Genomic DNA, 17,167 nt, shown 5'->3' on the forward strand with positions numbered 1-17,167 from the left:
AACAGGCAAAAATCTCTCAAAAAGCATCCAGCCTTGCCTTGGAATTGTTCTATGCATGTGTTTCATATTTTGAGGAACCAGAGTACTTTGGTGTGTTGCTACAACAACACAGTTAATAATAATACACGTTACTATAGACAATGCACAATTTTGCTTACTAACATGTTACACCTATGGAATTTATTATGTCACTTGACAATCATTACATTTATAATTTAACACCTCTGTAACAACAAGTCAGTAAACAAATGATCCTTATAGACAGATCAGTGGTCTTTAGATGTCTAAAAAAATAGTGTTCAAGACGTTGTTTACCCACAACAACCGAAGTCAAAACATTCTCAGTTTGCACCTTCTTGAACAGTTACTCAGCTAGTTAGCTACACGTGGGTTTTTTAGATTAGACAAATCTCCATCCAATCCAGTTGATGGCAGCTGTAGGAAAACCACAAGCATCAGTGTGAGCTTGAAAGAAATGCCTCCCACAGGTGAGAGTATTAAAATCCTAATAACAACTGCTGAAGCATTCGCAACAAAGTGCCAGAGTTTGAAGCTCTCATGAAAAGCTGTGAAGCTTACATAATACTAAGAACAGAATGCTGGTTGAAATCTGAAATTGATATCAGTGAGATTTTTGGGGAAAATTTAAGTGTATATTGAAAGGATGCACAAATGGGAAATGGTGGTGGTGTATTTATTTGTCGCAATAGACAAAAAGCTCAAATCCACCAAGACAGAATGGAAGCTGCATTTGAGGTTGTTTGGGCAAGACTCAGTATCAGGACTGGGCATAAAATGATAATTGGATCCTTCTATCACTCACCAGACCCATCTCGTGATGTAACCGAAAACTTAAGAGAAAATCTAAGTTCACTTGTACATAAGTTCCCCAATCATCAGCGAAGACTTAAATCATCATCCAACAATTAATAGGGAAAACTACAATTTTGTTAGTTGTGGGCATGGAAGACATCCTGTGAAACTTTACTAGATGCCTTTTCTGAAAACTGCCTAGGACAGGCAGTTAGGAACCCTACTCATGATGGAAATATATTGGATCTAATGGCAATAAGTAGACCTTACCTCTTTGAGGGTATCCACATTGAAACTGGTATCGGTGACCTTGATGTGGCTGTGGCAACATTGATTATCAAAGTACAAAGGGCAACTAAAACAAGAATACATATGAGTTCAATAACTAGATAAAAAATCAGTAATCAGTAATGAGGAACTTCAAACTTTCAGCACACATCAGGAGCATGTAGGGGAACTCTGGCTCAAGTCTAAAAGACTAGTTGACCATGCACTGGACAGACGTGTGTCCAGTAGAACAGTTCATAATGTGAGGCAACCTCCAAAGTATACAGCCACTGTAAAGAAACTTCTAAAGAAACAAGAGATTACTGCATAATAGGTGTAAAACAAAGCACATTTTAATTTATTTATTTACACATCAAGTTCCATAGGACCAAATTGAGGAGCAAATCTCCAAAGTCATGGAACATGTCAGTACATGAAATTAAAACATAAAAGTAATAACAGATAAAAAAATAAAATGTTTATGAACCCAAAAAAAGTCAATCCATAAGTTTAGTAAACACAATCAACAATACAACAAGAATCAGCTTAATTTTTCAAAGAACTCCACGACAGACTACAATACCCAGACTCGTGAACAGGGGTCGACAAGAGGTTCATGAACTTACACCACTTATTGCCCGAACCACCTGTTTCTGAGCCAAAAATATCCTTTTAGAATGGGAAGAGTTACTCCAAAATATAATACCATAAGCAAATGAAAACAAGCAAAGTACACTAATTTTCATATTGAACAATCACTCACTTCAGATACCGTTTGAATAGTAAAAATGGCAGCATTAAGTCTTTGAACAATATCCTGAACATGGGCTTTCCATGACAATTTACTATCTATCTGAACACCTAGAAATTTGAACTGTTCAGTATCACTAATCATATGCCCATTTTGCGAAATTAAAACGTCAGGTTTTGTTGAATTGTGTGTTAAAAAACTGTAAAAACTTATTCTTACTGTGATGTAGCATTAGTTTATTTTCTACAAGCCATGAACTTAGGTCATTAACTGCACTATTTGAAACCAGGCCAATGTTGCACACAATATCCTTTACTACCAATCTACTGTCATCAGCAAACAGAAATATTTTAGACTTACCCATACCACTATAGGGCATATCATTTAGGCCTATGCAGGATGTTACAAAAAGGTACGGCCAAACTTTCAGGAAACATTCCTCACACACAAAGAAAGAAAATATGTTATGTGGACATGTGTCCGGAAACGCTTACTTTCCATGTTAGAGCTCATTTTATTACTTCTCTTCAAATCACATTAATTATGGAATGGAAACACACAGCAACAGAACGTACCAGTGTGACTTCAAACACTTTGTTACAGGAAATGTTCAAAATGTCCTCCGTTAGCGAGGATACATGCATCCACCCTCCATCGCATGGAATTCCTGATGCGCTGATGCAGCCCTGGAGAATGGCATATTGTATCACAGCCATCCACAATATGAGCACGAAGAGCTTCTACATTTGGTACCGGGGATGCGTAGACAAGAGCTTTCAAATGCCCCCATAAATGAAAGTCAAGAGGGTTGAGGTCAGGAGAGCGTGGAGGCCGTGGAATTGGTCTGCCTCTACCAATCCATCGGTCACTGAATCTGTTGTTGAGAAGCGTACGAACACTTTGACTGAAATGTGCAGGAGCTCCATCGTGCATGAACCACATGTTGTGCCGTACTTGTAAAGGCACATCTTCTAGCAGCACAGGTAGAGTATCCTGTATAAAATCATGATAACGTGCTCCATTGAGCATAAGTGGAAGAACATGGGGCCCAATCAAGACATCACCAACAATGCCTGCCCAAACATTCACAGAAAATCTGTGTTGATGACGTGATTGCACAATTGTGTGCCGATTCTCGTCAGCCCACACATGTTGACTGCGAAAATTTACAATTTGATCAGGTTGGAATGAAGCCTCATCCGTAAAGAGAACATTTGCACTGAAATGAGGATTGACACATTGTGGGATGAACCATTCGCAGAAGTGTACCCGTGGAGGCCAATCAGCTGCTGATAGTGCCTGCACACGCTGTACATGGTACGGAAACAACTGGTTCTCCCATAGCACTCTCCATACAGTGACGTGCTCAACGTTACCTTGTACAGCAGCAACTTCTCTGATGCTGATATTACGGTTATCGTCAACTGCACGAAGAATTGCCTCGTCCATTGCAGGTGCCCTCGTCGTTCTAGGCCTTCCCCAGTCACGAGTCATAGGCTGGAATGTTCCATGCTCCCTAAGACACCGATCAATTGCTTCGAACGTCTTCCTGTCGGGACACCTTCATTCTGGAAATCTGTCTCGCTACAAATGTACCACGCCACGGCTATTGCCCTGTGCTAATCCATACATCAAATGGGCATCTGCCAACTCTCCATTTGTAAACATTGCACTGACTGCAAAACCACGTTCGTGATGAACACTAACCTGTTGATGCTACGTACTGATGTGCTTGATGCTGGTACTGTAGAGCAATGAGTCGCATGTCAACACAAGCACTGAAGTCAACATTACCTTCCTTCAATTGGGCCAACTGGCGGTGAACCGCGGAAGTACAGTACATACTGATGAAACTAAAATGTGCTCTAACATGGAAATTAAGCATTTTCGGACACATGTCCACATAATATCATTTCTTTATTTGTGTGTGAGGAATGTTTCCTGAAAGTTTGGCCGTACCTTTGTAACACCCTGTATAAATAAGGGACAGGAGTGGCCCCAGCACTGATCCCTTGGGCACCCGCCACTTGACTGTACCCAACTCAGACCCCACATCACAGCCATTCTCAACATTGTGAATAATGACCTTTTCAATAACTTTAGCAAACATTGATGGCATAGAAATAGGTCTAAAATTGTATACATTATCCTTTTCTTCCTTTTTATAAAGCAGCTTTACTACTGAGTACTTTAATTGTTCAGGAAACTGACCATTCCTAAAGGAAAAATTACAAATATGACTAAATACAGGGCTATCATGTGCAGCACAGACATTTCAACACGAAAAGTAGTCTGCTTCGCATATTTTCAAACGCTTATGTCATATGGTATTATTTTTTGGGGTAATTCTTCTGATTCAAAAAGGGTACTTTTGGCTCAAAAATGGGCTGTTCGAGCTATGTGTGGTGTAAGTTCTAAAACCTCTTGTCAACCCCTATTCAATAGTCTGGGAATTTTGACATTGCCCTCACAGTATATATTTTCTTTAATGCCATTTGTTGTTAGCAATATTAGCTTATTCCCAAGAGTTAGCAGCTTTCACTCAGTTAATACTAGGCAGAAATCAAATCTGCATGTGGAATGCACTTCCTTGACTCTTGTGCAGAAAGGAGTGCAGTATTCTGCTGCATCCATTTTCAATGAGCTACCACAAGAACTCAAAAATCTTAGCAGCAGCCCAAACACTTTTAAGTCTAAACTGAAGAGTTTCCTCATGGCTCACTCCTTCTATTCTGTCGAGAAGCTCCTGGAAGAGCTAAAAAATTAAGCTAATTCCAGTGTTACATTCTTGATTTTCTTTATTTAAACTAATGACTTGTGGCCTGACTATGTTTCTTATATTTCATTTTATCTGTTTCTACAATCTACAACTGAATATGTTTCTTATATTTCATTGTATCTGTTACTACAATCGTGTTATAATTTCATGTATTGACTCGTCCCATGACCATGGAGACTTCTCCTTAATGTGGTCCCACGGAACAATAAATAAATAAATAATATTCTGCTAGGCACTCCATCATATCCATGAGAGTCCTTAGTCTTAAGTGATTTAATTATTGACTCAGTCTCCTCCTTGCCTGTATCACAGAGGAGTATTTCAGACATCAATCCTAGAAAGGCATTTGCCAAGAAAGTTATATGATTCCCTATATAAACGAAATTTTTATTTAATTCACCAGCAATGCTCAGAAAATGATTGTTAAATACTGTACATATATCTGATTTATCAGTAACAGCAATCTTTTTACTACAAACTGGCTTTATATCATCAACCTTGTGCTGCTAATCAGACACTTCCTTTACAACTGACCATATGGTTTTAATTTTATCCTGTGACTTAGCTATTCTATTCGCATACCACATACTTGTTTCCTTCCTAATAACATTTTAAGGACCTTACAGTACTGTTTGTAATGAGCTACTGTAGCTTGATAGTGACTACTTCTATTTTGATATAATTCCCGCTTTGTTCTACATGATATCCTTATCCCTCTAGTCAGCCACCCGGGCTGCCTATTACTGCTAGTACCCCATTTAGAATGTTCTAATGGAAAGCAACTCTCAAAGAACATGAGAAATGTGTTAAGGAAAGCATTATATTTATCATCTGTGTTATCGGCACTATAAACATCCTGCCACCTTTGTTGCTTGACAAGGTTTAAAAAACTCTATTGCTGTTTGATTAACTTTCCTACATAGTTTGAAATTATATGAGACATTTGTTTGAGTACAAAAGTCTTTTAGTGTTAAAATTTGTGTGTCATGGGGTGAAAGGCCATCCACCCTTTTACTAACAGAATACCCATCTAGTAATGAAGAATGAATAAAAATATTGTCTATGGCTGTGCTACTGTTCCCCTGTACCCTAGTTGGAAAAAACAGTCTGTGTCAGATCATATGAATTTAGGAGATCTACCAACATCCTTTTTCTTGCACCATCATATGCAAAATTTATATTGAAGCCACCGCATTAATTAATTTCTGGTACTTCCTACAAAGTAATTCAAGAACCCTCTCTAGCTTGAGCAGAAATGCTCTGAAGTCAAGAGTTAGGGGACCTATAAACAACAACAATTAGAAGTTTAGTTTCACTGAACTAAACTAGGGCTATAGATAGAGAGATCCTGAATGAAACACGTTTAGCTGTCAAGAGAGCAACGCGTGATGCTTCAATGACTACCATAACACAATACTGTCAGACATTTCACAAAATCATTAGAATTTCTGGTCATATGTAAAAGTTGTTACTGGCATCAAAGTTGGTCTCCAGTCCCTAGCGAATGAAACAGGAACTGAAGTGAGGGTAGAAAAGCAAAATCTCTTTAATGGCACCCAGCATGGTTCTCTAAAATATTGATCATGTGAAATGCAACTCACACTTTTCTCATGTGACATTCTGAAAGCTTTGCATCAAGGCAACCAGGTAGATACAGTTTCCTTGATTTCCTAAAATTCCTTGATTTCCACACCTGTACCTCTTGTCAAAAGTACGATCATATGGGGTACCAAGTGAAATTGATAATAGATTGAGGAAAATTTTGATAGGGAGGAGCCAGTATATTATCTTGGCTTCAGAGTCATTGTCAGATGTAGAAGTGACTTCAGGTGTGCCACAGGGAAGTGTGCTGGGACTCTTGCTGTTCATGTTGTATATTAACGGCCCTGCAGACGATATTAATAGTAAAATAAGACTTTTTGCAGATGATTCAGTTACCTATAATGAAGCACTATCTCAGAGAAGATGCATAAATATTCCGTCAGATCTTGATAAGATTTCAACACGGTGCAGAGATTGGTAACTTGCTCTAAACGTTCAGAAATGTAAAATTTTGCACTTCACAAAACGAAAAAATTTAGTGTCCTATGACTATAATATTAATGAGTTGCTGTAGGAATCAGCCACCTCTTACAAATACCTGGATGTAACATGTTGTAGGAATATGAAACGCAATAATCACGTACATTCAGTCGTGGGTAAACAGGTGGTTGACTTTGGTTTATTGGAAGAATACTGGGGAATTGCTGTCAGTTTACAAAAGAGATTGCTTACAAATCACTCGTGCGACCCATCTTAGAATATTGCTCATGTGTGTGAGGCCCGTACCAGACAGGACTAACGGGGGATATTGCATGTATACAGCAAAGGACAGCACGAATTGTCACAGGTTTGTTTAATCCATGGGAGACTGTGACAGAAATACTGAAGAATCTGAAATGGCAGTCTCTGGAGGGCAGGCTTAAACTGTTCTGAGAAAGTCTATTAACAAAGTTTCAAGAACCGACTTTCAGCCATTACACTAGGGATACACTACAATCCCCTATGTATCGCTCACAGGGGGATCATGAGGGTCAGATTAGGATATTTACTACCTGCACAGAGGCATTCAAACAATATCACTTCCCACACTCCATACGTGAATGGAATAGGAAGAAATCCTATTAACTGGTCCACTGGGATGTAACCTCTGCCATGCACCTCACGGCTGCATTGGTAATACGCCACGCCCCCCTCCCCCCCCCCCCCCCCCCCCGAGTCCTTTTGTATTCCACTCCTCTGCCTCTCTCCACTCCCTGTAGCATCTGCCCAGCACCCCTCCCCCCTATTATGGGTCCTCATCCTCCATCTTTTTTTCTTTTTTTTTCTTTATTGTTATTTTGAAACCTGTGTACAGGCAGGCCAGCAGCAGCATACTACGCTACTCTTGGGCCTCAGAGAAACAAAAAAGATACAAATGAAGACATTTAGAGAAAAAAATACAGTGGACATATAAACGGAGACAAACACTTCTTAAAATACACGGAGCCGTTCACGGGCGTAGAGTCCAAGATAAAATTTGTTCAGACACTTCGACACATACATAGACGAAAATTGTCACACGTGAACGTAGGTGCACAAAACGAATAACACTGAACCACTTAACCACAAAACGACGGGGCACACACAGAACACGAGGCGTTGATCTCCGGCACGCAAATGTTCACTAACCGTGTACGAATCCGGGGACCTGCCAAGAGAGGAGGAGGGGGGGTGGGAGAGGGAGAAGGGAGAGCAGATGCCACGGGCAGGGGGGATAGGGGGAAGGGAGGAAGGGGGAGGGGAAGCCCGAGGGAAGAGGGGTGGAGGGAGGGGACGGGGGAAAAGGAAAGAGAAGGGAGGGAGGGTGCCTAAAGGAAAGGACACAGAAAGTGGGGGGGGGGGGGGGAATCAAAGTTGATAGGAAGGGTAGATGGTGGGAAGGAGGACATCATCAGGGAGGGGGAGCTGGCGGAAGCCACCTTGGGAGAGGGCAATGAGGGTGGAGAGATGGAGACTGGGTGGGACGTGGGAATACAGGCGCGGCAGCGGGCAGGGGTGGGAGAGGATGGGTGAGATAAGCGGATGAGGAGGATCGAGTTTGCGGGAGGTGTACAGGATCCGTATCCTTTCAAGGAAGAGGAGGAGGTGGGGGAAGGGGATGAGATCGTACAGGATCCGCGTGGGGGAGGGGAGACAGATGCGATAGGCGAGGCGGAGAGCATGGGGTTCAAGGATTTGGAGGGATTTATAAAAGGTAGGGGGGGGCAGAGATCCAGGCCGGATGGGTGTAACAAAGGATAGGGCGGATGAGGGATTTATAGGCGTGGAGGATGGTGGAGGTGTCCAGACCCCACGTGCGGCTGGAGAGGAGCTTGAGGAGATGGAGTCGGGAGCGTGCCTTGGCTTGGATTGTCCGGAGATGGGGGGTCCAGGAGAGGCGACGGTCGAGGGTGACGCCAAGGTACTTAAGGGTGGGAGTGAGGGCGATAGGACAGCCATAGATGGTGAGATAGAAATCAAGGAGGCGGAAGGAAGTGGTGGTTTTGCCTACAATGATCGCCTGGGTTTTGGAGGGATTGACCTTTAGCAACCACTGGTTGCACCAAGCGGTGAACCGGTCAAGATGGGATTGGAGAAGGTGTTGGGAGCACTGCAGGGTGGGGGCAAGGGCAAGGAAGGCGGTGTCATCGGCAAACTGGAGAAGGTGGACGAGGGGTGACGGCGGCGGTATGTCCGCCGTATACAAAAGGTACAGAAGGGGGGACAGGACGGAGCCTTGGGGGACATCGGCAGAGGGGAAAAGGTGTAGGAGTCTGTGTTATGGATGGTGATGTAGGAAGGATGGTGGGAGAGAAAGGAGCCGATCGGACGGATGTAGTTAATGGGAAGGGCGAAGGTTTGGAGCTTGAAGAGGAGACCTGAATGCCATACGCGGTCATAAGCTCGCTCGAGGTCCAGGGAGAGGAAGATTGCGGAGCGACGGGAATTAAGCTGGTCAGAAAGGAGATGAGTGGGGTGAAGGAGAAGATCGTCGGAAGAGAAGCATGGCCGAAAGCCACACCGGGTAACGGGAAGGAGGCGGTGCTGGCGGAGATGCTGGTGGATGCGATGGGTGAGGATAGATTCCAGGACCTTGCTGAAGACTGAGGTAAGGCTGATGGGACGGTAGGAGGAGACGGTGGACGGCGGTTTGCCAGGTTTAAGGAACGTCAGGATATGGGAGGTTTTCCACAGGTCGGGGTAGTAACCGGTGGACAGGACTACATTGTAGACCCTGGCCAGGGTGGAGAGGAAAGAGACAGGAGCTTCATGAAGGTGACGGAAGGTGACACGATCGTGACCAGGAGCGGTGTTGCGTTTTTTGCGGAGTGTAGCAATGAGATCCTGTGTAGTGATAGGGGCATTGAGTTCCGTGTGTGCAATGTTGTCCAAGTACTGGAAGCCAGGTGCGAGGGGAGGGACAGAGGTGTCAGTTTGATTGCGGACATCGGGGAATAGGGAGCAATCAAACTGGGGATCATTGGGGATGGAAAATACATCGGAGAGGTAGGAGGCAAAGTGATTGGCCTTACTAAGGGTGTCAGGGAAGGGGTGATCATCATGGAGAAGAGGATAGTAGGGGGAGGGTCTAGTTCTGGTAAGGCGACGGAAGGCTGACCAGAACTTGGACGAGTTGATAGGTAGGGTAGCATTTAAAAGGGGGCATGTCTGTCGCCAGTCCCGGCGTTTCTTAGCCGCGAGCAAATTACGAATGTGACGCTGGAGTTGCCGGTGGCGTCGTAGTGTGTCCGGGTCACGCGTGCGGAGGACGGCACGGTAGAGATGGTGGGATTCACGAAGGAGGAGGACGGCCTGTGGGGGTATGGAAGGATGGTGGTGGTGGATGGCGACAGTAGGGACGTTGGCCCCCACGGCCTCAGACGAGGTCTGGTGGAGAAAGGAGGGGGCATGGGTTACATCGTCAGGGTGGTGGTAGGTGACAGGGTGGCTATCGACCTGGGTGGAGAGGGTATCCCGGTAGGCATTCCAGTTCACACGGGAATAGTCATGGACGTACTTAGGGGGAGGGCCAATACGAGGGTCGGGGTGGGGGTGAGGACCGTCTGAAATGGTGAGGAGGACAGGGAGATGGTCGCTACCAATAGGCTCCAGGACATCCACCGTTATGCGGCCACGGAGGTTGGGGGAGGAGAGGATAACATCGGGAGTGGAGTTGGATTTGGGACGGGTGTGCTGGGGGATGGGGATGAGGTCGCCTTGAAGGGAGGAGAGGAACCGATGCCACCGCCGTAACTGGGCGGCGGAACGACTATGGATGTTGAGGTCGGCGGCGATCACGTAGGAGGAGATGGTACGGTCAATGTGGGAGAGGAAGTCGAAGGGAATAGGGGCATTAGGGCCTACATAGACGGTGGCACAGGTAATGGTAAGGCCGGGGAAGAAGAGACTGAGGATCAGGTGTTCGGTGGGGTCGGGAAGGAGAGGTTGGAGCCGAACGGGGATCTGGTGGTGGTGACCAATGGTAACTCCGCCACGCACAATCGGGAGGGGATTATCGGAACGGTGAAGGAGGTAGGGCGAAGTGTGGACAGTATGGTGGGGTTGGAGGAAGGTTTCATTGAGGAGGAAGGCATCCACATGGTGGGTGGCAAGGGTGTGCAGGAAGAGATTCTTGTTGCTGGGAAGGGAGCAGATATTGTTGCAAAGGATACAGTGCTGTCGCGCCATGTCAGGGATTTAGACAAGGGTGTCGAGACGGGAGAAGGTGAAATGGGGCTGGTTGTTGGAGTAGGTGGCGTACATTTTGAGTTGGAAAATGGAACAGGCGGCGAGGGTTATCTGTTGGAGCGTGTGGGGGCGCCGAAAAGGATGAAAATTCTGAAGGACGATGGTGAGGAATCTGATGATGTCCTCAGCGGTAGGGGGTGGGTGAAGGGAATTGCCGGGAGGGGTGGGGGCGTCCAGAGGGCGGACAGGAACGGTGAGTCCAGGGGTGGTAGGAGGGGGTCGGGCTTTACATTTCAGGGAGTAAGTAGGATGAGGGAGGTTACAGGTATTGCAGGAGGGGGGGGGGGGGACTGGAGTTTGGGACACTGCCGTAAGAAGTGGGCTTGTCTACAGTGCGGGCAGGTGGGGGCCTCGTGGCACTCAGATGTCGTGTGTGCATTATACCGCAAGCACCTCTGGCAGCAGAGGGATTGAGGAGGGGAATGGGAGGGGTCAACTTTATAACGTTGGTTAAAAAGGAGGGCATCCTCCTTCAGGAGACGGTCTATGGAAGGGGCGTGCTCGGAAAAGACCCGCATAAGGCGGGTGGGGCCGGCAGAGTTGTGGATGCGGCGAACCACACGCAAGTTCCAGATGGGGATGTGCCTGAAGCTCCGCCAACACCTCCTCCTCCGTGATCGTCGGACTAAGCTGAGTGATCACGGCGGTGAGGGTCGGTGGGCGATGCAGGGGTTGGGGTTGGCGGGAGGGAGGCGGGGAAGGGGCAGGAGTGAGGGAGGCATGAGGGTCGAAGCGGGTGACAGGGATGCGGGAAAGGAGATCTGTGTGGAGGGTAGGGCTGGGGGAGGAGATGAGCGCCGAATCACAGCGGGGAGTGAGGAGGGAGATGGGGGCACCAGGAAAATTCTGACGAAGGAAGAGGGTAAGGTTCCGGGCCTCAAGAAGGGAGGGATCAGGATTGGAGAGGAGGTAGCGGTAGGAGGAGGGGGTAGAGGAGGAAGAGGAGGGGGCAGAGACACGCGGGGAGACATCCATGGCATCATGGGCTGGGGAAGGGGGACGAGGCGGAGCCTTTTTGGGAGTAGAGGAGGCAGGGGTGCCACTGGGGCGCTTGACGGCGGCAGAGGAGGTGTGAGGGATGGGAGTGACCGGAATGTGGTGGGGAGTGGCAGGTCCCGGTGCTGAAGTCAGCGCCGGAGATGGTGAGGGCGATGGCGACGGTGAAGACGATGATGATGAAGGCGAAGGGGAGAGTGGAGTGTGCGCCGTAGCCCTCCAGGCAACAATCCTAGCGGGGGTCGCAGAAACAGAAGGAGCAAAGGGAGGGAGTGGAGGGAAGGTATCAGAGGAGGCGCGGGAGGGAGGAACCGGGGATGGGGCGACAAATAGTGAGGGAGATGGGAGAGCCCCACTCTGCTGTTGCTGGCGGGGGAGGCGACCTGGCTGGCAGGCCGGTGGGGACGCTATTGCTGCTGCTGGACACTGGCTGGGACCGCAGCTGGACGCTGGCTGCTGGGAGGAACCGCTGCTGGCTGCTGGCTGGGACGGCTGCTGGACGCTGGCTGTTGGCAGGAACCACTGCTGGACTCTGGTAGGAACTGCTGCTGGACGCTGGCAGGAACTGCGGCTGGATGCTGGCTGCTGACAGGAACCGCTGCTGGTTGCTGGACGCTGGCTGGGACCGCTGCTGGACGCTGGCTGCGGGCTGCTGGCAGAAACTACTGCTGGCTGCTAGTAGGAACCACTGCTGGACGCTGGCATAACCGCTGCTGGCTGCCGGCGGGGACCACTGCTGGCGAGGACCGATGCTGGCTGGACTGCTGCACGTTGACGGGCTGGCTGGCACCTGTAACACCTATCACTTCGATTGGTACCGTAATAGCACAATCGAAGGGCGGTATTCAAATAAATTACGGCCGGAGATCCATCCTCCATCGTCTCCTTTCCCCCTTTTTATTTTCCCGTCAACTGTCCATGTTCCCCCCACCTGCCCTCGGCTGTGGTATGTCATATTTGCCAACTTTATAGTGCATTGTTCAAGTGAATGTTCAGTGTTGTTCGTCTTTCCAAAGTGTTGCGACCAGAAATCATGCTGTCGCTGGGTGTGAATTTTATGTCTCTTGTGAACAGAAACCAGACTGTCGCCGTGTTTTTTAATTGTCTGTCTATTACTTTACCTGTCTACTTCATATGTATTTTATTCACATCATCATCCCTTTGTTCTATGTTTTTAGTTCCACGATTTTTCCGCCATATTACCATTTAAGTCTCCAATTTTATCGCCTGTTTTTATTATTTATTATCTTCATCTTTTTAAAACAAATTCTGTAGGCTGAAGAGCGGCATACTAAGCTGCTGCCAGCCCACCTCATTTGGCGGGAATCGAAACCCAATAAAGAAAAAAATATATAGGCAACGCTGACGGCGATACCACTTCACATGACTCAAGTTACTATTAAATCGGCTACGCTTCACCGTTCAATAGTTCCCGTTCCAGTCTGTCGATATGCGACTGAGTTGATACCAAAGAGGGTAGAGTATCTCCTTGAGGCAAAAACATACAGATGCGTAAAACTGCATCGAAGCTGAATGTCTTTGGTTGAGGGCATGAAGTGGTGTTTATGTTCTGCTGTGAAGTGTGTTGTGTACAGGAGAAGCGTTTCTTTTCTTTTTTTGTGCGGATCTTGTCGTCTAAACCGAGAAATATCAACGAAAGTTTATTTCAGCAGCACATACGACGAAGCCTGGTGGAATGTCATTGAAGTATAGTACGTATATTTAAAAGGTGACACGTTTGTAACGTTAAATTTCATAAGACTTCCTTCCTTAATACTTTAAAAGGTCGGAGGAAGGGACTTTGAGTATGTGGAAGAGTCGATACTGTATTCATTATATTTAAAATTACCCAAGTATATAATATCACATTCGTTTAGCTAGTTGTTTAAAACTACGTACACATGAGGTACAGTTTCATTCATTGCTTTAGCATTCACGTTTTTCTTTTCCAGTTTGTCATGGACAGCTTACCAGACGAGATATTGCTACATATATTTTCGTATCTTAATATGAAGGATCTGGTTTTCTCCGCCCAATATGTGTGTCGGCGTTGGTTAAGAGTGTCTCGTGACGACGCACTATGGCAAGATAAGCTGTATAATCCTTCTGACGAATCCGAACCAGAGATTTTGGTGCGTTTGCAGAAAATGCCAAGTTTACGAGCTTTTCATTTGCATAGAAGACCAACAGACGTTATCCTGGAGACTTTATCGTCGTGCTGCAAGAATCTTGTAGAATTGGACATCAGCTGCTTAGAAATAAGTTCCTATCCGACCATTAACTATTCCACACTTTACAAATTAGTAGTGCATTGTCCAAATATAGAAATGCTCAGTATACCAGATACTCTTGTTACTTTTGACGAATTCTCAAATGTGATAGCGAGATGGAAAAAGCTAACAGAGCTTGAAATTGTTGGTGCAGCAAAGAAGCCCTTATCCCTTCGACCAATCGGCGATGGGTGCCCATCGTTAAAGCATATTGGCCTCTATTCTGGCTATTACAGGAACGAAGATTTGGAGTATGTGTTACGCAAGAAACGTGATACAATTGTGTCAGTGGTGTTGCCATGGAGTGTTGAGGAAGGAAAGAGCACAATACCAGTTCTGAAAGTATGCTGTGAAAAGATTGAGGCGCTTAAAATTTGTGACTACAGGGAAGTAATGGTTCAAGAATCTCTCGATACATTAGTCTCTCTTGTACATTTGAAGAAGCTGTGGATGTACGGTCTAGAAAACCTTAGTGTACAGAAATTGATGCCAGTGTTTGAGGGTGGCAGCCTTTCCAATCTGGTGATGCTGGATCTGAGTTACTATGAGTCACTGGATGACAGGTTGGCACAAACTATTTGCATAAAATGCCCTTTATTACAACAGCTATCGTTCCATTGTTCCTGTCTCCTAACAGGCGAAGGCTTAAGATTTATAAGCAGCTTGAAAAAGCTTGTATTTTTAGACTTATATTGGTGCTCAGGTATTACAGATGATGGCATTGTATTCGTTGTAGAATGCCAGACATTGAGAGATCTTAATATAGCTGGATGTGTGCAACTCACAGAATACAGCATGCAAATGTTGGTGACACTTCATCAGTTGAGATCACTGATTCTTTCAGGATGCACTGTAAAAGGTTTACCATTCAGGTCTTTTCCTACACATTTACCATTTTTACGAAAACTTGATCTCAAATATTGTGAGGAAGTTGATATTGAAGCACTGAATGAGCTTGAGTTACAGATGCCAAATCTGTCAGTTGAAAGAATGGTATGACTGCTGTCAAAAAGACTATAATTTCAGTTTCTACAGAGAAACATTTCATCATTTCTTGGAATGATGGAAGTTGTGATCCATCATATTTGTCTGATATTTCAGAAATGTGAATAAATTTATTATATCATATTGATAATTACATAGTTTGTTGCCTTCATAAGTTATCTGATTTTTAGTTGTAAAAAGAAATATTTAATATGATTTATGAACTCTTTCAAGCATTCTGGTCAATAGCCATGTGATGGTTTTGTTGAGCTTTAAGTTTCTTGTTCTTTCAATTACTTGCTCAACATTTAATGATTATATGTGTTTAATTTATAGTAGGAACCATTTAGTGGTAGTCTGTGAAATTTGTATTCGCACCAAAATTCTTCTCAATTTAAATATACAACAGATATTATAGTCTGAGTGCTTAAGTTATTTTATACCCTCTTTGTTACTCGTGGTTTAAGAGTGATAGCTTTATAACCAAAATAGTTCATCACACGGTAGCAGGGGGATGGAAAAGATTTTAGAGCCTCAGAGAACTAGATGTAGTGAGTTGCAAAAAGTTGAAATGACGATTTGGGGTATGGTCCATTTTTCTCTACAATCTTCAGCAAGAAAAGCTATTGTGCACTGCAAAATAATAATCTGCTTTGAAGTATGCTCAAGTGTTATAAAATTCTTGAGTAGTGGCTCATCCTGAAAATTGAGATAAATGTTAAATTTGAAGTACTACTGCTTTTAGTTGGTACTGCATATGAGAGACTACTGGAAACTTAACATGTAGTAATTGGCCTGATATGTTCACACAAAAAAGAGAATATTCTTTTGAGGCTGTGAAATATAAAAATAATTAGAAGATTTTAGAATGCGTATGTTCCATAGACATAAACACAGCAAGCTTCCAATTATTCGGGTGTGGGTTATCCAGTTTTTGAGTTATCCTGGCACAGAAGAAAAAAAAAACATAAAAAAATATAAAAATATGATTATAATAGAGGGAAACATTCCACGTAGGAAATATATATCTAAAAACAAAGATGATGTGACTTACCAAATGAAAGTGTTGGCAGGTCGACAGACACACAAACAAACACAAACATACACACAAAATTCAAGCTTTCGCAACAAATTGTTGCCTCATCAGGAAAGAGGGAAGGAGAGGGAAAGACGAAAGGATGTGGGTTTTAAGGGAGAGGGTAAGGAGTCATTCCAATCCCGGGAGCGGAAAGACTTACCTTAGGGGGAAAAAAGGACGGGTATACACTCGTGCACACACACACGTATCCATCCACACATATCCACACACACACATATCCACAATATGTGTGGATGGATATGTGTGTGTGTGCGAGTGTATACCCGTCCTTTTTTCCCCCTAAGGTAAGTCTTTCCGCTCCCGGGATTGGAATGACTCCTTACCCTCTCCCTTAAAACCCACATCCTTTCGCCTTTCCCTCTCCTTCCCTCTTTCCTGATGAGGCAACAATTTGTTGCGAAAGCTTGAATTTTGTGTGTATGTTTGTGTTTGTTTGTGTGTCTGTCGACCTGCCAGCACTTTCATTTGGTAAGTCACATCATCTTTGTTTTTAGATATATATAAAAATATGAAGTTTTCTGTTATAATTAGACTGAATGTTTTCATTTAAAGTGCAATACAAACCTTTGAGTGTGAAGATGTGGTGATAATATCTGTGAATAGTTAAATAGTGATCCTGAGGTTTGGTATTTGGGCAGCTAAGTGACATGGATGGCATAAACAGAATGTTTGGTAGGGAAAGAGAGCAAAGACTAAATGATCAACAAACTTGTAATTGTGCACACAGAGGCTTTAAAATGCATTAGTTTGTTATTGGAGTACATAGGACTCAGTTTGCGTGACTGTATAGATTTTTTCTCTTACTCTCCGGAGAATGATGATGGTAACTGTTATCATGAGAAGTGAATGAAAAACAGAAATGCAAATGTTGGACCACCATTTCTTTCACAAGGTGCTTT

General features: G+C 44.7%; 2 protein-coding genes across 2 annotated transcripts in view; one reads left to right on the plus strand and one right to left on the minus strand.

Annotated features, from left to right (window-relative positions):
- Positions 1 to 12,794, minus strand: part of LOC126482262 (polyketide biosynthesis protein ThaF-like) — a 67,549-nt gene extending 54,755 nt beyond the window's left edge. Inside the window, exons 1-2 of the mRNA XM_050106244.1 lie at positions 12,774 to 12,794; positions 12,299 to 12,648 (exon numbers count right to left, since the gene is read on the minus strand). Coding sequence (XP_049962201.1) covers positions 12,299 to 12,648; positions 12,774 to 12,794 — 371 coding nt within the window. The remainder of the gene's footprint in view (positions 1 to 12,298; positions 12,649 to 12,773) is intronic.
- Positions 12,795 to 13,462: 668 nt separating this feature from the next.
- LOC126481365 (F-box/LRR-repeat protein fbxl-1-like) lies at positions 13,463 to 16,226 on the plus strand. The gene is made up of 2 exons (XM_050105074.1): positions 13,463 to 13,627; positions 13,868 to 16,226. Exon 2 carries the CDS (start codon positions 13,874 to 13,876, stop codon positions 15,182 to 15,184), a length of 1,311 nt encoding a protein of 436 aa, XP_049961031.1. The 5' UTR covers positions 13,463 to 13,627; positions 13,868 to 13,873; the 3' UTR covers positions 15,185 to 16,226.
- The last annotated feature ends 941 nt before the right edge of the window (positions 16,227 to 17,167 follow it).

This window comes from Schistocerca serialis, chromosome 5 (assembly GCF_023864345.2).
Source record: "Schistocerca serialis cubense isolate TAMUIC-IGC-003099 chromosome 5, iqSchSeri2.2, whole genome shotgun sequence".
Classification (NCBI taxonomy): domain Eukaryota; kingdom Metazoa; phylum Arthropoda; class Insecta; order Orthoptera; family Acrididae; genus Schistocerca; species Schistocerca serialis.

Bases quoted from the DNA above. Each gene is read 5' to 3' on its own strand.
- LOC126481365 (XM_050105074.1), top strand. From the start codon at position 13,874: ATGGACAGCTTACCAGACGAGATATTGCTACATATATTTTCGTATCTT.